This window comes from Hipposideros armiger, unplaced genomic scaffold (genome assembly GCF_001890085.2).
Source record: "Hipposideros armiger isolate ML-2016 unplaced genomic scaffold, ASM189008v1 scaffold_494, whole genome shotgun sequence".
Lineage (NCBI taxonomy): Eukaryota > Metazoa > Chordata > Mammalia > Chiroptera > Hipposideridae > Hipposideros > Hipposideros armiger.
Window position 1 is genome coordinate 1,127,479 of NW_017731844.1, and position 20,837 is coordinate 1,148,315.

General features: G+C 58.8%; 1 protein-coding gene across 6 annotated transcripts in view; it reads left to right on the plus strand.

The window, feature by feature from the left end:
• The window catches only part of MOB2 (MOB kinase activator 2), a 53,961-nt gene that overhangs the window by 15,397 nt on the left and 17,727 nt on the right, over nucleotides 1-20,837 (plus strand). The window contains exon 1 of one of the 6 annotated variants that reach the window (XM_019667335.1): nucleotides 8,797-8,922. The exons of 4 other annotated variants lie outside the window; for them this stretch is intronic. In XM_019667335.1, coding sequence (XP_019522880.1) covers nucleotides 8,918-8,922 — 5 coding nt within the window. In that variant the 5' untranslated portion in view covers nucleotides 8,797-8,917. Of the gene's footprint in view, nucleotides 1-8,796; nucleotides 8,923-15,042; nucleotides 15,123-20,837 lie in introns of those variants that run through there. One more of the 6 variants, XM_019667331.1, reaches the window with a different exon arrangement.

The window sequence follows — 20,837 nt, forward strand, 5'->3', positions numbered from 1 at the left end:
GGAGATTAGTCAGCCCTAAAGGGGAAGGAAATCCTTCATATGCGACACCATGGATGGGCCTGGCGGGCGTTATGCTGATGAAATAAGTGACAGAGAAAGACAGATACCACCTAATCTCACTTAGCTGTGGACTCTGAAAAATAAGAGTCACACGCCTAGTCGCAGAGTAGAAAAGTGGTTGGCAGGGCTGGGAAGTGGGGACATAGGGTTGGTAAAAGGGTACAAACTTGCAGGAAAAAAGAAAAAAGATGCCCACCCTGGCTCTGCCCCTCCTCTTCGGGTCCCTGGACCGCCTTAGGAGGGTGTGGAGCTGGCCTGGTACCTAGGAAGGTGTGGGGAGGCTGAGCCCTCCCGTGTGCCCTGCCCTCATGCACGGGGAGGGCTCCTTGTCATAGCCACTCAGCTCAGCTGTACCCAACCGTGCACGGCAGCCAGCAGAGTGGAAACCCATAATTCACACATTTGACCTACTGGAGAGTAGTGAGCCCAGCATGGCTGACCGCACAGCATCTCAGTACTCACGGGACATTCACAGGAAGGAAGCCACTGACCCTGCAGACTGCAGCAAACTGCCATCTTCCCGAGCATGCTCTTGGCCCGCGTGGACTCAAACCAGAGACCAGCAGCAGAGCGGACTCCCTCGTTGAGAAATTAGGGGACACTCCTGAGTAACCAGTGGGACAAAGAAGGATCCTAATGGGAATCAGAGGAGATTTTTGGCCAAAAGATAACAAAAACAGTGCCTTGTGGGATGCAGACAGACCTGAGAGTAACTCAGAGCCTTTAGTGTGGGCGTCGGAGCAGAGTCTGAGTCTCAGCCTCCCAGGGGCCCAAACCCCGAGGAGCGGGAGGGAGAACAAGATGGCGCAGAGCGGACGAGGCAGTCAGGCTTCCAGAGTCACCGAGGCCACAGTGGTTAGACTCTGTGGAAGGAGGAGGGAAGGGGAAGAAAACAAAGGCGCGGTTGGCCAGCCTGTGGGAGAGGCGTGCTGGCTCAGCGGGTCTCCGAGCATTTTTTAGAAGCCTTGGCCTATAGCGCATACCATACAAAGAATAATGGCGCCAGGGAGACTGCAGACCTAAGGTCCAGGCTTTCTAGAGCGGCACTGGCCCCGGGTCCCGTCTGCGTGGCGCTGAGTGCTGGAGGCGAGCTGACACCTAAAACGCCGGATTTTGAAGGAAATACCGTAAAATGTTACTCATGTTTTCCTATTGACTACATGTTGGCATGGCAGTTTGGGTTGAACCAAATACATTATTAAAACTAATTGCACCTGTTTCGTTTAATTTTTTTTTTAAGATTTTTTTTTTAATTGGGGAATTGGGGGGAAGGGGAACAGACAAGTTGCTGTTGTTTTGTTCCTCAGTCTAGTTGTGGAGGACGTTGCTTCACTGGCCCAAGTTGGCACCATCATTGCGCTCTTCCCGGGCGAGGCAGATCAGTCGCCGGCTTCTGGACGGCCGCTCACTGCGGCTGCTGGCCGCTCACGCTGGCTGCTGGCTACATACGGTAGCCCATGGCAACCCACTGCCTCAGGGGCTGCAGCCTACGCCGTCGCCGGCGACTCACGGCAGCCCAGCTCCAGGTTGAGCTGTTGTTCAGCATCTTAGCTGTGGAGGGCAGTGTCACTGGCTCTCATATGTGGGATCCAACCGGGGCCCTCTGGCGTCCCAAGCCAGTTCTTAACCATCGCGCCACTCTGCCGGCCCTCGTTTAATTTTTTTAATGCATCTGCTAGAAAGCCTGAAATGATGTATATGGCTCGCATTTATACTCGTGTGACATTTCTCTTGGACAGCACGGTCGTAGGAGTCTATAGAAGGTGCTGCTGCTGCCCTTGGGCTGAGGACGTTTTCTTAAACAGGGATCTAATTGGAAAGGAAAAGATAGACAATTTGGTCACATGAAAAGCAAGCAGCTCTGTTCATCAGAAGAGACCCTCGGAGAGAGGACATACGCATGTGTGCTGACAGAAGGCGCACGTCCAGACCTCGGCACATGTCGGCAAGTGTCAGAAACCGAGGGCCGGCCCGTAGGAAATGGGCAGACTCGCAGATGCCCCCCGGCCAGAGGAAGCACGGGGCTGCCCGAGGGGCCAGCGGCCACTGCAGGCCCAGGATTGCACCCCGTTGGAGGTTACCTTAGGCCTGCACCCGAACCTGACCTTACCGGGGCCTGAAGTTCATGAGGGCTCTCGCCGCCGCCTTGGGTCCTGTGCTGTGAGGCTGGGACGTGCTTTCTAGTTTCATGTAGTTGAGCCCCCGGTGTCATTGTTTTATTCACTGATATTTTCTTAAATTTGCACGTTTTCTTTACATAAAGTTTCTGTGGATTTAGCATTTTCTTGCTCTGTGGTCCTGGAGCCGTGACCTCCCTCTGTGGCCAGTTTACCCAAAGGACATCCGTCTCATTTTCTCCCACGAAGGTCCGCTGGCGGGGAGCCCCCTGCCTGTGACTGTCGGGAATGCCTCCAATCTGCCTTCGCTCTTCACGGATGTTATCTGGACCCTGTTCCAACCCGGGTGTGTGTGTCGGGGCATCCCCCACACCGTCCAGCAGTTCGCCGGTTTCCAGCTCGGTGCCCTGCAGCGTAACTCAGTTCTGACCCTGTCCACCCGAGGCAGCATCAGATCCCGCAGGGGGGAACTCAGTCCACAGTCTCACCCCACCTCCCCCCGCCCCTTCACACTCCAGTCACAAGTCCACTTTGTCACCTGGGCTTCTGACCAACTGCTGTAGATCGGGGGTTTCCAGGACCCTCCTTGGGCTCGATTCATTTGCTGGAGCGGCTCCCAGACTCTGAAACACTCACTGGGTGGCTGGTTTATGGGAAAAGGCTGTGACTGAGGACGGCTCGTCGGCTGAGATGCCGAGATGCGTGGGGCCAGGTGTGCGGAAGGGCGTGGAGCTGCCCTGCCCTCTCCAGGCACCCCTCTCCCCACCCCTCCCGTGTTCACCCACTGGAAGCCCCCTAGACCACGTCCTGGGTTTCACGGAGCTCTAGTGCACAGGCGTGATTGATTAACTTACTGGAGAAGCTTGGCGCTGGCCCTGGGGTCAGAGGGAGGGTAAAATGCACTGACAGCAGATTGTCCCGTCGAGTGAGTGCCAGCCTAGACTTCCACTGAGAGGCCGGGAAAGCAGCTGCTAATGGAAGTTGGTAAGATCCCTGCTTTCCGTCTCCGCTGCTTCCGCAGTACTTCCCTTCCAGTTGTCGAAAAGGACACCCCGTTCTGCCCATCTGCAGTCAGGGTTCTCTGAGAGTGTGTCCCTTGGCCACTGTCCAGGCTTTGACCTGGACAGGAGCTGTGGTGGCCAGTGGCCGTCAGCCTGCCCCGCACCGTCACACCGTCAGCCTGGTGTGTGGGGGTCGGCCTGGGGCCTGCACGCTCATTAGTCAGGGCTCCTTTCCCAGGTTGGCCCACCTTGCTGTCCCAGGTGGGCTCCTTGTTGTCCCAGGTGGGCTCCTTGTTATTCAGAAAGCCCGTCTGCCCTCCCTTCTTCATCCTGTGGCTGGGGCTGCTGCATCGTGGGACCCTTGCCCAGACGCTGGCCTGATGGCTGGGCCCAGTAGGCGCTGCTCACGGGCCTCTGAGAGCCCAGGCTGTGCAGGCGGCATGCCAGCAGCACCCAGCCTGCTTCCTCGGTGCGGCCAGTCAGGCTGCTCTGCCTTCCACCCCGCCTAGGAGCCCACATGGCAGTGGGCCACATCCAGAGGCTCATGGCCCCCCGTCACAGCGCCCAGGCCCGGTGTGCACCTGCAGTGGGGCGGCTCCCCGGGGTCTGCTCTGTGCAGGGTGGCCACTGGCCACAGCAGCCTGGGCCAGTTGTCCATCATTTACACAGTGGAATGTGCAGAGTGGACGGCCGTGGTCCACCCCGCGATGTCCCTGTGCTGTGTTCACAGGGGCCCTCTCAGGACAGGCCAGTGAAGCCGTTGCCGGCGAGCCCGGGATGGGTGTCCCCTCGCTCCCTGCTGTCCCTTCGTTCCTCAGCGTCCTCCTTTCTCCGCAAGGACCATGGTCTGGTTTCTCACCCTTGTCTGCTCAGGGCGGCTGTTGGTGGCACAGCTCCCTAACCTGATGACGGGGCCCTGTGTTGAGGGCATCAAGGTCTCTGATCGTGGGCTGGGGAGGCCCCGGCAGGATCACACTGGTTCAGGGATTCGGGGCCGAGGGTCCAGGAGCTGGCGACCGGGCTCAGACAGAAAGAGCTTGCATCCAGGCGCCCGGCGCAGCGCGGCAGGGCCAGGCCCAAAGCGGAGCCTGAAGGGGAGCAGGGTCGTGCTTCCTGTTGAGAGGGACCTGGGACCTGGGAGGAAGGTGCTGGCTCCCATAGCTGCACATGTTCCTATCAGTGTCTTCACTTGTCACCGCCGAAACCCACTGGATCGGCAGGCTTTCCAGCGTGGGAAACGCAGCCACGGTGAATGGTGGAGGCCACAGTGGCCGCAGGAAGCGGCCCCCGGGCACCTGGGCTGCAGACCGGCTAGGACATTGGGGTGTTGGTGTATCAGCTCTGTAAGGAAGCTTTGACGGACTGAGCGGCATTGTAGGGCGGCTGTCACTGGAAGTTTATGGCTAGCTTGTAAAACACATTTGTTGAATGCCCTCCGTGCACTGCCCTTGGAACGAACGCACTGCTTCAGGCACAGCTTTGTTTCTGTTAATCAGCGATTCTGTCTCCCAGGACTTGCAGACCCAAGCACTCACAGCTCTGTCCGCCTGGAGCATTCTCTCCAGTAGAGATGAGGTTTTAGTTGTTTCCAAGACGTGTGATCTGTGCCCGTCGGTGTGTAGCTAGGACCCTCCAGCAGACCCCTCAGCAGGTGGGCTTGCCCCAGGCCCTGCGCCATCTGGACCATCCCAACTGAAGGGCCAGAGACAGCGTTTGTTCCGGAACAGTCTTTCAGAAGTTCCAAAACTTTGGGATCGTGACCCATACTGAGAAATGTATTTTACAGTGTGGCCTAAAATACACTGTGTGTGTGAACATGTGTGTGTACATGGTGTGTGTGGGGGGGGCATGCATGCATGCATGTGCACACATGTGTTGTGTGCATGTGTAACTGATAGACCGACCAACATGGGCATATGTCATGCACTGATCATTTCTGTTCCATGCTAATTTATTTAAAAACAAAAGATTAGTCTGACCCACTGAACCGATTTTACAGCTCAAATTAGTGGGTCCAGCGGGCAGGCCGAGAACCAGTTCTGGAATAGTTACATTTTGAATTAATCATGTGCAAGGAGATCTGCTTAAAATGTGGCAAATCCAGGTTTACCAACTCAGAAGCTTTCCTAATGAAAGGGGAAATCGTGGTTTGAAGGAGACAGAGAATGGGGAACTGTCGTGGGAATGGGGCGCCCTCACAGGGCCTGTGCTGCTCCATGGGGGGGGGTGTGTGTGCGTGTGCCTGGGGTATGTGTGTATTGGTGTGTGTGCAGCATGTGTGTATGTATGTGTGTGCGTGCTATGTGCTGTGTCCGTGTCATGGTGTATGCATGCAGTGTGTGCACGTGGTGTGTGCGTGTGCATGGGGTGTGCTTGTTCATGGTGTGTGTACATGGTATGTGTGTGCATGTGAGTGTGTGTGGTGTGTGCATGCTGTGTGTGTGTGCACGTGCGTGGTGTGTGTGTATGTGGTGTGCATGTTGTGTGCACGTATGTGTGCATGGCATGTGGGCCATGCACCTGCCGAGCACAGTGGGCGTGACCACCTCTGTGCCATGCAGCTGGTTGGCCCCCACATGGTCCTGAGCTGGTGCTATCAGTAGGGGCGTGAACCCCGCAGAGCCTCAGCCCGGGGCTGGGGTCCCTGGTGCTCAGGGTCCCCGAACTTGGGCTTTCCCCCTCATCCCTGGTTCTGTCTGGAGAGAAGAGGGCAGGACTGGGGCTCCCGCTCTGCCAGTGCAGCCTCTGGCCTGGCCTCAGCGTGCATGTTGGGTTTCCGAGTCCCCTGTTCTTTCTCTCTCCCTTCCTGGGGATGGGGGTCGCCCGTGTCCCCCTGCTGTCTGGGCTTCCCTCGCAGGTCTGGTTGCAGCTCCCATCCCCTCTCCTGGCCTCACCATAAAGCCTCGTCCCTGGGCTCGGCAGGCCCGGTACTTCCTGCTGTTCCCTCCCTCTGTTCCTGGGGGACCCAGGATGCGGAGGTGGTGGCAATGAGCCAGACCTGAGGCTCCTTTGAGGAAATGAGGTCCCCAGATTGTTTGTGCAGGTGTGATCTCTATTGAGAACGTGAAGTTCACACGAATGGGCAGAGGCCTTTGCAGAACAGGCAAGTCCTGTCTTGCATCCGTCCTCTGTCCGAGCCTTTCCCCTGAGCCTCTGTGGCCCCATCTGGAAGCCGAGGGGTCAGAGGGGGCTGGTGCTCTGGGTGCCCAGACGTCCAGCCCGCAGGTTAGAGCGGTCCTGGCAGCAGCTGAGGTGCGGGTGGCCAGGGTACCAGGGCCATGACCTGTTCTGCGGTGGCGGCGGCAGCCCCTCTTTCTTGGCCTTGCTGAGGACGCCGAGGTCGGGCTGGAAGGCAGCCTGTGCAGCCAGCACGGTCGCGGCCTGTCCTCTGGGGGTGCTGTGGCGGGAACACGATGGAGGACAGCCGAGCAGCAGGAAGGAGTCCTCATGCCCCCTTTGGGTGGCAGGTCTTAGTGGTGAGCTCCAGGAAGACCTTCACAGGTGTTCTCAGCGCTGTCAGAGGACAGGAGAGTCGGAGCCGCCCCCTTCGCCTCCTAGGCTCTTAGGAGTGAATTGCTAGGGGACATTTCTACAGGTGTCGCTTTGGGCTCGGAGAGTGCTCTGGGTACTTTTGCTGGTCCTGGTCCTCCCACTGTGAGCCTGTGCCCCAGCCAGAACTGCTCCCACGAGCACAGCTGCCCACGCGTCCGGAGCTCTGTCCGTCCCCCCACTCACCCCCTTCCCATGTTGGCAGGTCTTCAGTGAGCCCCTCGCTTCCTCAGCACACGTGCCCCTGCAGGCCTCCTCTCAGCAAATGCTGCCATCAGCCTGGCCAGCTGCAGCGCGCGTCTCCGTGGGTTCATTGTTCTCCTTCAAGCCCAGTGTCGGTCATCAGCACTTCCCAAACACACCCCAAGTCCACCAGGCTCTGGTCAGGCACGTGAGCCTCGTGAGCTTGTGGCACCTGCTTCTGGGCCACTCCATGGCATCTGGCTGGTGCCCCACGCCAGAGCAGAGCCGGCTTCTATAGCAGCAGATGGGCCTGCAGCGCTCCAGGAGGTTTCTGCTGCACCAGACCCCCACGTCAGCCTGTGACTCTCAGGCCCTCACCACCTCTCCTCTGCCCTGTGGCCGCCACCTGCCAGTCTGCGGGGCAGGCTCATTTGTGCCCCAGGGCCTTTGTTCTTGCTGTTCCCTCCATATCTTGGCTTGTCGCGTCACACTGGTCAGGTCTCAGAACTGATGTTCCGTCACCAGAGAGGTCACCCCTGACCTCCTGTTTCCGGTATACTCACTCCCTGCCCGGTCACAGCTGCCCCTTCCTCCAGCGTTCTTCCCTCCATCGCACTCACTCACCTGGAGGGAGGTACCTGAGTTCTCGGTGTGTCCCTGTCCTCGGGAACGCTACCGTCCTGGAGGTAGGGATCTGGGCTGCGTGGCATGAGTTCGCCCTGTGCCTGGCACTGGAGCAGGGCCGAGCGCAGTGTTGACAGTGCTCATTACAATGCACGTGGGTGAGCCGAGGGACCCTCGGCTGTGTGGCCCTGCAGCCGCGCCCAGGCCTCGCTGCTGCACCTCAGCCCATGGGTGCAGCCAGGCCGGCATGCTTGTTTCTTCACCTCCAAGCCCGCTGGCCTGCACACCGGGGCTGGGACCTCGGCGGTGAGTCGGTGCTCCCGCGGGTGGGGAGGCGGATGTGGCTCACGCGAGGCGAGCCTGGGACCTGGACTTTGTCCCAGCCCTGCCAGTGCCAGCTGAGACCTCCCCTGTGAAGGACAAATGAAGGCCATGGTGCAGGGTGATGAGAAGGGGCAACCTGAGTGAATGCACCCCCCATGAGGCTGGGGGTGCAGGGGTGGGTAGCCTCGTGGGGTCCAGGTGTGTTTGAAGCACATGTGGGAGACGGGGGCTCAGTGGGGCCAGGTGTGCTTTCTTAGGAGCCCTCTGGGTGCTGCAGGGCCCTGTGAAGAGGGCCAGTCAGGACACGGCAGTGCCAGCTCGGGGTGACTGGGGTGGAGGCTGGATCATGTGGCCTTTAGTCTGAGCTCCAACTGTCCCGCACTCCTGCGCACCACGAAAGGTGCCCACTGTGACAGTGTCTCATGGGAGACAGAACAGGCACAGAGGGGTCCCGAAACTCCTGAGTTCAGTCAGGCCGCACCACACCAGACCCCGTCCAGGGTCCTCTGGTCAGATTTGAGAAATAAGTGAGGGAATTGACAGCGGGCTTTGCAGTGGGGAGGACTGGAGCGAGCAGGGACGGTGTCGTGACCAGATGCGGGCCTGGGGGTCCTGGTGTGTTTTCGGACACAGTGAACGTGCGCTGCTGTGAGACTCCCAGTGGAACCGTGATGCGAGATGTGCTGTGAGCGGGCCAGCCCAGAGCTCTGGGGCGGGAGGGCCCGGGAGCAGGAGCTGGCCTTGAGATGGGAGGGTCCCAGAACACGGTGTGCTCACCAGGGAGGCCTGCGTGGTCTGCTGGACAAGTGCCCCTGCACTCACCCGTGACCTTGGCAAGAGCTGTGGCGTGGGCGGTGGGGCAGAGGGGCAGGCGTGCCTTTGAACCCGTGGGAGGCGAGGAGATAGAGCCAGCGAGTGAAGACAGTGCTTTCCAGAAGCTGGGCTCTGAAGGGCGGAGAGTGTGGCGTGTTGGGTCGGCGGCCTGTTGCTCTCCCAGTGTCCTTTGCATGTTGTGTGGCTGGACTTGGGGACCACACTGAAGAGGAAGCTGCCAGAGGCATGGGGTAGGGTGCCCTGGTGCTCTGGTCTGAGTGTGGTTGGTGTGGAATGCTGCTTGTACGAAGAGACTCAAAGTAAAGGGACCGGGCCACTCTCCCTTCTTCCCCACCCCCGTCTGCTTCCCTCTGGGGGACACGGGGGCCCCTAGGCCCAGACCTGTAGTGTTCTCTCGTTTTTGTTTCTTTCTTTGAAACAAAAGTGGGTGATTCTCTGTCCTGAAGTTGCTGAAGCTTACTGAGGGCCTCTCCCTGGCTGGTGGGGGGCTCTCTCATGGTTGGGAGATAGTGGACCGGACCTCCTGCGGGGAGGTTGGCTAGGTTGTTGCCATTGTGTGGGTTGGAAACAATGTCGCAGGGCCACCCCTCTCTGTCTTTGCCACTTGTTTCTTTTTTTACCAGGAGAATCCCGTGGCCCTCTGCTGCTTGATACATTTTGTCACTTCTGGGCCGGGCGAGTGGCTCAGTTGGTTAAGAGCTGGCTCAAGAGTTTGAGCTCTGAGCAACAGCGGTTCGAGTCCAGCCTGAGCTGAGCAGCCGCTGAGCTGCCAACAGGTAGCAGGATGGCTCAGCTAAAAACAAAAACAAAAACAAAAAAACCTTCATTTTGTCACTTCTTTTTGTTACCTTGTGACTGCTGGCTGGCTGAGGGCCCGCCTGGCCAGGGGTGCCCTTTTTTGTGGTCCTCCTTTTGACAGGTATAATGTGACTCTACTGCCGTCTGCATCTATTTCTTCGTGGGGCTGAGCACCTGTTTCTGTCTTCATTACCTTCTGTACAAGTACGTCTTCCTCTGGACTGCCCGTGACAGTGTCAGGGTGCTGTGCCAGGGTTCATGTGACCCCTGCTAAGAAAGGGCTTTTTCTTACTCATTCCTTCAACTGCACTCACCATGCAGACGCACTTCCCTAGGGGTGACACAAGGAGGACTGCCACAGATGTGGTGAAACCTTGAAGGCAGCCAGTGCTTGGCGCCTTCTCTTTGCACCGTTCTTGCTACTGCACAGCAGGGGGTTTGCCATGCCTATGGCTGCCCACATGCATGCTTTGCAGCGGTGTTGCCTTGTCCTTGTCACCTCAGAGTGTGTGTCCCGAGGCTTGTAGAGTGCTCGGCCGCTCCTGGGGCCCTGGGCGTGCTCCTCGAGCAGCTGACCTTGGTGTGCTGAAGGGTATCCAGGAGCTGGTGCTGGGCTCCCGCACGAGGCTGCGGTCCTCTGCTCACTTGGACACACTGGACTGGAGGTCAGCGTGCCTGTTTCACAGACAGGCAAGCGATGCTGAGAGGTCAGGTAGCTGGCCAGGGTCCTGAGGCCAGGATGCTGGTGCCGGGGTTGGTGTGCCTGCTCTCTGCCCGAGCCCACTGAGCCCACTCGCGAAGGCCTCTGGGGTGTGTCCGGGTGCCCCCATGTCACCACTCCTCTCAGTACCACACAGGCTCGCAAGCAGGCACACCTGCCACAGTTGCCGGAGGGCCGAGGAGGAGTGTGAGTGTGCAGAAAGCGGGCCTCGCAGGAGGCAAGAGGGAATTTCTGTCTGGACTCCAGGGCTTGAGAGAGCCACCTTCTCCCTGTCCCGTGACGAAGAGGACATTTCTGTCACGCTGCCCATGGAATGGACCACCAGGGGGGCCGCGACCGGGCAGGAAGGCTGAGAAGCAGCGTGGACCTGGGGCCGGTGGTCGTGGGTCGTGGGAAAATGAGCTTCTGAACATCATAAGGAAGCCGCAGGGTCACAGCGGTGGGGAGCACCGCCTCTGGACCTGACCACGTGGGTGTGGAATGGGCTCCACGCCACCGCAGACACAGTCGTGGGCTGCCGGGGGCGCTGATGGGTCCGGCTGTGGATGCCAGCCCGGTGAGTGCTAGGCAAGGACAGTTTGACGGGGACACACCGAGTGACCGCTGAAGGCTGGACTGGCCAGACCTGCCTAAGGTGTGTGCACGTGTAAGTGCAAAGTGAGGCCCCGGGGTGCCCGCCTACGCCTGTGCATGTTTTACGTTCCACAAATGTAAATGCCCGGCCTGCCACGGCACCCTGGAACCTGGGTCACTGCCAGGATCAGGGACCCTGCCGGTAGCCCCTGTAGAGGGGGTAGGGACTTCTCTGAGCCACACAAGCCTTCTCCAAGTGGTTTCAGAATTTCACGCGAGGGTGGGCGTGGGTGGCGGTAGGTCCCACAAACGCAAGGGTGCCCATTTGCGTCACGTCCTTTTCTGAGCAGGCGTGTGTGCGCCCGTGTCCCGTGCCCTGCCCTTCTTGTGCAGAGATGAGGTTCCAGGTTGAGAGTCCAGTGGGTGGCAGATTTGTGCTTTGTCCTTGGCCTCTGAGCACATTCCCGTGGAGACAGTGGTGTCTGGAAGCCTTACGCTGAGACTCAGGTATCGCCCATGGCCTTGCACACTGACCCTCAGGGTTCGGTCAAGGCTGTGGCTTTCTGACTGGTTGGCGTTTGACGGCATGGGGTGAGGGGGTGCAGGGAGGGGTTATTCTGAGGGACTGGCCGGGGAGTGGGGCAGAGGCTGAGCCAGGTGGCAGAGGCTTAGGACGCCGGCCAGGCTCACAGCAGAGTGTGGTTACATCAAGCAGGCAGGGCCCTTGGTGAGGCCGCCTGAGCTGCGTGAGAGGTCCTGCCTGAGCAGCGCTCCTGACGTCGCCAGCGGCTCTTTCACGTGCTAGAGACCCCGGCTCCCACACGGGACACAGTGAGGGGCGTGCACCCGGCAGCCAGGCCGCTGGTGGCCAGCGCCGGCATCTCGCCATTCACGCTCACACAGGTAGAGGGCTGGGTGTCGGTTGGTAGCCGTGCGTGAGGGCCTTTAGGAAGGGAAGGGGGGCCGTGTGCCCACATCCCGTGTTGCCCGTGGCCCTGCTGCCTGAATCGCGTGTGCTGGGCGTCTGATCCTGCCTCTCCCTCCCAGCCCCACTGAAACGAGCGCTGAGGGGTTCTGGAAGGGCGGAGCCCCCTGGAGCAGAGAGCGGGAGAGGGGAGCGGCAGACAGGTTTTGGAAGCTGGAAAGCTGATGGACAGGCCAGCGAGGTGCAGACTCAGGAAAGGAGCTCCTGGAGGAGGGGGGTGGTCTCCTCGAGGGGCTAGCTGGAGGTCTGCAGGTGCATTTAAGGAGCAGCTAGACACCCCCACCCGCCCTGTCTGCCCTCAAGAGCATGGGAACTTGCCCTGGGGGCACCTCGTGCAAATGCAGCACCCCACATCCAGCGCCTTGGCACTCCCCTACCCACTCAGTTCCCAGGACCCCCGTGGCTGCGGTCCACCCCCCAGGCAGAATGGGAGTCTGAACAGCCCAAGAGAAAAACCTGCAGACACTGACAGTGGGGGCAGGGGCATATCCTCCATGTTAGCTGCCAGGGAGCCAGATGGCCCCCCCAGTGAAGTTCCCCAGAAAGCCCCCCCTGTGCACATGGAGCTGCCAGGGAGCTCTATAGCTCCCACTTCTAAATATGAGGGGGACAGCTAGGGCTCACAGGTGTTCTGAGGAGACCAGAATGAGACAGACAGACCAAACCAGTAAGAGAAGAGGGCGCAGCTCTGAACAAGCAAACGAAACAGCTGTCAGTGTCCTCAGAGACTTGAGACTGTAGCGCCCCAAAAAGGAGAGCAGGTTCTTCAAAGAAGGGACAGCCAGAGAGTTAAAGAGAACAGGGGGAATGAGAAAAGGAAGCAAATCGGAAACCTGAGGTGAGGGACAGACAGGACGTAAAAGTGGGTGCATTTCCCAGCAAGCAGAACAGGAAGCCGGGTGTAGACACCGGAGTGCGGATGAGATCAGAGCCTCGGTGCAGGGGTGCTGCTGCGCAGAGATGCCCAGAAAGCGCCAGAAGCGGGAGGGAGGGGGCTGTCGGGCTCAGGCAGGCATTCAGACTGAGGCTCACAAGGGCCCTACACAGCGAGTGTCCCAGGGGACACCAGGGACATGTCAAAACAGCAGCTGTGAAGAAGGGGAGACAGGAACTTCCAGAGACAGGGACAACACAGAACAGCAGCCCGAACTCAAACTCCAACCCAGAAGCTAAAGCAGTCTCCTGGTGCTGTCGGAGAAGGACCCCCGGCAGGGATGTCCCAGCAGCCCCCAGCAGCCCGTGTGAGGTGGAATACAGACCTTCCCTCTGTGCGGGACTGAAGTGACCCCCTTTCCGGAAGCGTCTCTGGGGACTGTAGGGGCGAGCGCAGCCCTGCCCATGCTGGACCACCCCTGCCAGTGAGGGTCACCCCGCCACTCGCCAGGACTTCCATTCCGGGGTCACTTGGAAGACACCAGCGCTCTGTGCTGGGTGTCCTCTCACGAGGCCTCTCTGGGCCTGAGCACTGAGCCCTCTGCCAGCTGGGCCCCCCCTCCAGGAATCTGAAGTATGAGCCTGGCATCCTGGCATGCCTCTCCCTTTCGGGTGCTCCCACATCTGATGCCTCCCTCTCGTTTTAAAGCATTTCCAATTAGAGGGGAATGTGCCCTGTCATCCTGTCCAGGACGGGGGCCAGCGTCCCTTCTCCCAGAGCTGCCGGGCGGCCACCGCCTCAGTCTTCTTGTGGGTGACCTGCTGTGTCCCGTTCTCCCAACACAACAGCCAGGGACAGGCCCCACCAGGCCCGATGCCATGGCAGGAAGCGAGAGGCCAGGCCGACCCAGCAGCGTGGCTGCGGGCAGAGCTCTCCTTGGTGGCCTCTGACCTCCCGCCCTTTGTGGCGCCCTAGCCCAGGGCACTGGGTTTCTGTGCGTGTGCGTGCACACCTCACACGTGGAAGCTGCTTGGGACTTGCACGTGCACCGGGCACACGGGTCACCCCCAGTCTGTACTTTCTGAATTCCCTCCAGACTCAGGATGGTGGCCTTTCTGGGGGTGTAAGGGCTGTGAGTGGACAACCTGGGGCCCTGGGTGCAGCTAAAGGGGCAGTGAGACCCAGGGAACGCCCCCTCCCATGGGCCTGCAGAGCAGGGAAGGGCTGTGGGGTGGGAAGTCCTCCTGCACCCATACGCTCCTCAGCCTATGCATCTCCAGGTTCCCTCCCCACTGGAAGTGTCCCCACTGCCCCAACACAGCATAGTGGCACTCTGCCCTTTATTTCTCCCTGGGTTTTTTCTAGTGCGAGGCTGTTTTCTTGCTTGGATTTCAATGTGTTTTTTTGGGAAAAAAGATTCCCAGTGTTTCTGCTAGAGGACCTGCAGGTTGCCAGGCCCATATGGGGAGGGGTGGCACTGAGCACGGGGTGGGGAGTGAAGTCTCCCATCCTGCGTCCCTGCAGGCCCCATGGGACAGGGCGGGCGCTGTGTCCCGGGCGCTGCTCCCTTCCATGTGCTCCCAGCTGCCTTCCTGTGGACTGAGCCTGAGCTAAATCTTGCAGCCGAGGATTTTATACCAGCGGGGAGGGCGGGACAGCTTGGCAGGACGCACACTGCCCTTTTCTTAGGCGGCCTGGACAGCCTGCCTGGGTGGAGAGACAGAGCGTCACCTGTCCCCTCCCTGGGCCCACTGGCTCCTCTGAGCCCATGGGCCTCATGGAGGGGTTAGTGAGCGCCGGTGCCCCGTGTATAACCCATGTCCGTCCTTGCCTCGGCCTTGTTGGGGGGTGGGGGCTGGGGCCCCATCTCTGGGCAGCATGCAGGCTTTGCCACATTAAAGAAGGGGTGCTCTTGACTCAACGGGTCTCGGCCAGCCTTCTGCCTTGCCAGGGCCTGAGCCAGAGGGGCGCTTGTCTGGCAGATACCGGGATGGGGGTTAGGAGCGGAGACTTGCCAGAGGTGGCTGCCATGTGGCCTGGGCGCCTCTGCCCTCTTGGGTCAGCAGTGGCCAGGGGCCAGGCTGGATGACTAGGCAGGTTCCAACAGCCGTGTTAATTGTTTGGAGTTTGGCTTGACTTGAACTTGAAACAGAACAGTTTGGTGGTGCCTTCTAAACTTGTACAGAAACCCTGGCCCCTGGCCCCGTGCACTGTGCAGCCTGCCTCCCTCCCCCAGTCCGGTGACTTTTCGCCTGACCGCAGCCCTGCTCTCCCACGTCCAGGCGTTCCCATGGCACCTTGCTGGCTGGGCTTCAGGCGGGCACTTGACATCCAGCCTGACCTGCACGCCCTCTCACCTGCCCCCCAGAGGAGTCTCTCCTGATGTCCTCAGCCTCGTGGCACAGGGGTGTCGGATGAGTGCGGGAGGTGTGCAGGGCGAGGAGCCTGAGTCCCACTCTGATTCTCTTCCGAGCCCCAGGTGGGTCTCCATCCCTGGCTCCCCCCAGCAGACCTGGTCCTGCTCAGACGTCAGAGCCAAGGTGAGCCTTGGACGGGGGCACGGCCATCACCGCTCCCATTGGCCACAGGGCTGGTGGCACATGCAAGCGTGTCTCCTCTTCGCTGTGAGGTGTGTCGGTGGCTTGCGGGGACTGTGCTGGACTCAGACTGTGGCCTCTCCTGATCTCTCCCTCTGCTGCCTTTGGTTGGGAGGAAAGCAGAGTGATGCTTGCCCATGGGAGCTGGAACTGACGTGCCCCCCGAGCCTGCTGGGACAGGGCTCCCACGGGCCCGCTCTGCTCCTCCTGGGACAGCTGAGCTCTGGCCTAGCCCAGAGATAAGCTTCCTCCCCTTGGAAATGCTCCTGTTCCCTTCTTGGGGGGAGTATGTGTGTTGGGGGATGACTAGGCGCAGACTCTGGAGCAGGCCGCCTGTGTGGGACCTGAGTTCCTCTCCATCTGTGCCTCAGTTTCCTCCATAAAGTGGGGATGTTTAGGTTTGAGTGAGCAAACACCCAGGAAGGTGTTGGAGCGTGCTGGGGGGGCAGGTCTTTAGAGCCACGCAGGTGTCACCCTGGGCAGCAGAGATTGATGGGAATGGGGTGGGAGTGCCGAGGCCCAGGCCTTGGGGGTTCCAGGCGGTCAGCGCCTTTCTGTCATTCCCCGTTGCACACACAGGGCTGCTGGCCTGGCGAGGTTTCAGGGAAGCACACAGAGGCTCTTTGCACCCCGCCCGGGACACGCCAAGTTTGGGTTGGGTGGCCCGGTCCACACTGAGCCTTGGCGCAGGTCCCCGCCTTAGTGGACCTGGCCTGCAGGGGCACTGGGGTCCTCTGTCCCGCTGGACCACGTGGGATGGGGACCTCTGTCCTCCAGGGGCTGTCTCAGTCCCTGTGCCAGGAGCTCTCACTGCAGAAAAGCTGCCCTGGAGCCGGGATCCCCACAGCCCACACCCCTTCCTCCTGCCTGCGTCTCCTTCGCTGCTCACCCTGCGAGTGCTTCCTAAGTGCCCTCTCCTTGGTGCCAGCCCCGTTTTATTTGCGTGGCAGCGCTAGCTGTTCCCTCTCTCTGAGCTACCATGAGCTGGGCCCCCCCGGTCAGGGAGTCCGGCACTTCTGACTGTCCGAAATAAGGAAGCCACTTCTCCAGCTCACTCCCGGACACATCCATCAATGGGAACAGTGGCTTTACCCCAAGGGAAGGGTTTGTTTTCCACATTCCAGGGACGCGCCTGCCTGCCTGCCTGGCGCTGGTTGTGTAGATCACCGGTGTGCGACATGGGGTGGTCTCGCTGGGGAGTGGTGCCCAGTGTGGGGAGCCCTGGGCTGAGACTGGGGCTGAAGTGAGGAGGGAGCAGGTGCTGTCTGTGGGCAGGGTCTCTCCAGGCACCCAGGACTGTGTACCCCTGGAGGGGCCGCTGTGGGGCCCTTCCAGCCTCCCAAACGCTTCCCTCCCTTTTATCTTTGAAAACAGGCAAAGCTACTTATTGTGTGAAGTAGGTCAGTCATACAAAAAGGAGTTGAGGAAACTAACACCGCCTTCACCATCCAGTGTGCAAGCGAGACACCAGACAGTGGCATCGTGTTCTTGTCTACATTGTTTCAGTAAACAGTTCATTGCAATTCCTAGTGTCCCGACTGACACACCATGTCACCACCCACACCCTGGAACCAGAACGCTGGCTGCTGCACAGGCCCTGAGGCCCTCGCTGTGCTCCCACCCCTGACGCCGGCTCCCCGGGAGCGCGGCAGCAGGGCTTGGCAGACTGCAGCTCTCTGCAGTGACTGTGGCCGGGGCCACTGGGTGCCGCAGGAGCGCTGCTTTCTCATTGGTGTGTGACCTTCGTGTGCGTCTGCCTCCGGTCAGCTTTGTGGAGTGTAATTTATGAGGTGTGATCAAACAATACGGTGAGTGTTTAAATACAAAAATTTATTGCAGTAAAAGACACATTGCCATTAATCCCCCTCAGACATCCCCCCTCGCTTCAAACACACTTATCCCGTCGTTCTTGCCACTGTCTGAAGCAGTTCTGGAAGTCCTCTTTCGTGAGTGTCTTTAGTTGCACTGTCGTAGCTGCCTCGATGTCCTGAGTCATTTTGACTTTGGGGAAGAGCCAGAAGTCGCATGGTACCAGATTCAGTGAATAAGGTGGATGAGGACACACTGTAATGTTTTTATTTGACAGAAATTGCCGCACCAGAAGCGCTGTGTGACATGGAGCCTTTCTGTTGTGATCACAAAATACGGTGAACGCTGCTGCCCAGTGCCATCCAGTGGAAAGGCAGGATCTTCAATATGGGAAGCGGCGTGTCAAACCTTAGTAACAGTGTGTGTGTGACAAGTTTCAACTTGTTCGGTGCAGTCGGTCGGGTGTGAGCCACAGTTGAGAAAAGGTGTGTTTTAAAGTGTGTCAGTCATCCTCCATCATGACAATGCTCCGTGTCACACATCACCTCTGGGCCACTTGCTTTTTCATGTACAAGACTGGGTTTTTGGCCCTGTTGTTACTGAGCAGAATTTCCAGTTTGGGACAGGCCTTTTTCTGTGTGCTTGGGGCTGGCGCCCTGGGAGCTCGGGGCAGGGTGCCTGGTTGGGCGTGAGCACCCGTCTGTCTCTGTCCTTCACTGGAGCTGGCAGGTGTGAAGGAGCTGAGGCTGGGAGCACGAGGAGAGACGGACTCCGACACCAGCCACATCCCCGTGGTCCTGACACTCAGCGTCCAGCGGTCTCACCGGGATGCCCCTGGGCTCTGTGCATCCACACTCTGAAACTACGTTTCTTCACCCTCTGTGGACCCATCACACAGTGATGGAAACGTTTCTAGCTGTCCACTGGATGCCGTCCCAGCCAGGGGCCTGTGCTTGCCTCTCGGCTCTCCCAGACATCAGAGCTCAAACAGTGTTTCGAAACTTCATTGGTTCTTCTGCCAGTGTGACAGGCGTGCTTCACCGTAGAGAGAAGTTCGTGCAGTAGCGACAGGTGACGGAGGTGACCCTTCACCTCGGCTGAAGGCTGTGCCTGGCATAGACAGTTGTGCCAGGAAAGGGCATGTCACCACACATGTCTGAAAGGAGTTAGGAGCCCCCAGGGAAGACGACAGTGTGACACTAATTCATTTGAGAAGTCAGGAAGGACTCGGGTGCCCTGCACATTCCCAGGACTGTCGTGGGTGCTGAGATGCAGCGGGCAACCAAGCAGGTGACGCCCATGTCCCTGACATAACACCTGGTGGTGCTGGTGGGAAGTCAGGGGTGGCAGCAGGAAAACCAGCATAGCAGCGGGGTTCGGCCATGCAGGTGACGGGCTGACGACAGAGCAGACCCCGGAGGACAGGGGTGTCTGCAGGAAGGGCAGCAGTGCCTTAGCTGGGCAGTTTGGCCATCACGGGCTGGGGCGGGCTGGGAAGCGGGGAGGAAGAAAGGAGCACCGCTGCCCAGCAGTTACACACACGTGCACACACACACACACCTACATACACACACGTACACCCACTTACATACACACACGTACACCTCGCCCATATACTCACACACAGACACGCTGCAGTGTGCAGCCGCAGGAGTCCATGTGGGGGTGGACGGTCCAGCCGCTCGTGTCGAGTGGAGGGAAGTGGTGAATGAGGTGGCTCACCTGCTGGGAGCTTTGCCCGCTCGCTCGCTCGGGGAAGCCTGTTTATGCGTTTGCATGTGTGTGCGTGGCAGCTGCTCTGTGTGACTACCTGAGGGTCATTGTTTTCCATCGTCAGTTTTCCTGGGCGGGAAACGGAGTGACAGTGCGCCCTGCTCCTCTCACAGGGTCGGGAGGACCTGCTGAGATGCAGAACGCAGGGCCCGGGGCCCTCAGTCTGACGGGAGGACCCCTTCCTAGGGGCTGCCCTGGGAGCAGCACTCTACGCAGCCGTCTGTGGTTGCCCGCATCCCAGGCCTGCACGGGTTTGGGGCGCTCCAGCCTCTCTTCGGGGTACCCGGCTTCTCTCCTAATGCAAGCCTGCCCGCGGTGCCAGGCCTGAGGTGCCAGGAGAGGATGTTGACGGGGCCAGGGGCTGCCCGCTCCCTCCTTCGGTCATTCTGCCCCCAGGAGACATGGGCGTAAGAGCCCATTTCAGCTGCTCACTGCGCCTTTCTGGACAGCGTGCCGTGCCCAGCCTCTAGCCACCGACGTCGGGGTCAGCCTGCATCAGGGGCCCTGGCTGCCATAGAACCAAGGTCCTAGGCGGGGTGTTTTTGGAAGTGCCCACCCCCTCTCTGCCTGGGACACGCCCTTTTTCCTGCAGGCTCTGACATCCGGGAAGGAGGGAGGGAGCCGCCTTCAGAAAGGTCCAGCCCACAGGCACTTCCTCCTCTGGAGCCCAGGCCCTCAGCACTTCATTCTGGATTCTTCCCAGACAGGCTCCCTGGGCCCGAGGCTGCGAGTGGCTCCTGCAGCTGACCAGGCCCTGCTGCTGCCTCTGCTCCTTCCTGGCGCGGCACAGGCTGGACTTCGGCGGGGAGGCCACTGTGTGTCTAGACAACAGGGCGTCAGGAGGCAGCTTTGTTGCGCTCTGTGCTCTCTGGCCTGGTGGCCCTGGGCCTGGTCCAGTTACGCGAGGAAGCGCACGGGGCACCGGGCTGCCCGTGCAGACGCCCCCTCCCGCTGTCAGAACTGTGCGGAGTGCCCTCGGGTCTGGGCACCATTGGCCAAATGCACTGTCACAGTGGGGCTGGGCAGAGCGCGTGACAAAGACCCTCTCCTGCGTTCTCATCCCGGGGTGTTGGCGTTCTGCTTTCATCCCACGGGCCCTCTGATCCATCTTGAACTTCCTCTTGTTTATGGTGTGAGGTAGGGTCAGCTCTTTTTCTTAGGGATACCCGCTCCCCAGCACATTGCTGAAGACCCCTTCCCTCACAGAACTACTGTAGCGCCTTTCTTGAAGTCCAGTTACCAGGTCAGCATGAATCTCTTTCTGAACTTTCTCTGTTCCATTTATGCATCTGTTTGTATCGCCAGTAACATGGCCTCTAAACACTGGCGCTCCAAAGCAAGTCTTGAAATGGATGAGTCCTCCGACTTGGTTTTTCTTTCAAGAACGATTGAATTTTCCCGAGTCCTTTTGCATTCCCCTGTACATGTGAGAACCATCCTGCCAGTCTCTGCCAAAAATTCTGCTGGGATTTGGATAGGATTGTGTTAAACCTGTGTTGAGGTGAGAAAAATGACAATATTGAGTCTTCTTATCTTGACCATGGTGAATCGCTTCATTCGCATAGGTCTTTAATTTCTCTCAGCAATGCTTTGTACTTCTCACGTTTTGGGCGTTTTTAGTTAAATTCATTCCTAAATTTTAAAACTTCTGTTGTAAGCAGCAGTTTCATAAATTGTGTTTTCTGTTTGTTGCTAGCATATAGGAATAAAATTAATTTTTGTATGTTGACCTTGTATCCTGTGATGTTGCTAAATTTGCTTTTTAGCTCTAGAATGTGTTTTCTGTATATACAAATATAGTATTTCCCAAACAAGATGACCTTTTCCTTCCCCACAGTTATGCCTTTTATTTATGTAGGTTATTGGTTTTAAGTCTTTTTTTCTAACGTAAACATTTATGGTTATAAATTTCTCCCAGGCCCAGCTTTAGCTGCATTCTACAAATCTTATGTTATATTTCTTTTGTCTTTTCCTTGCGTTGTTTAATCTGCTAAGTTTATCCCATAAAATTTCAT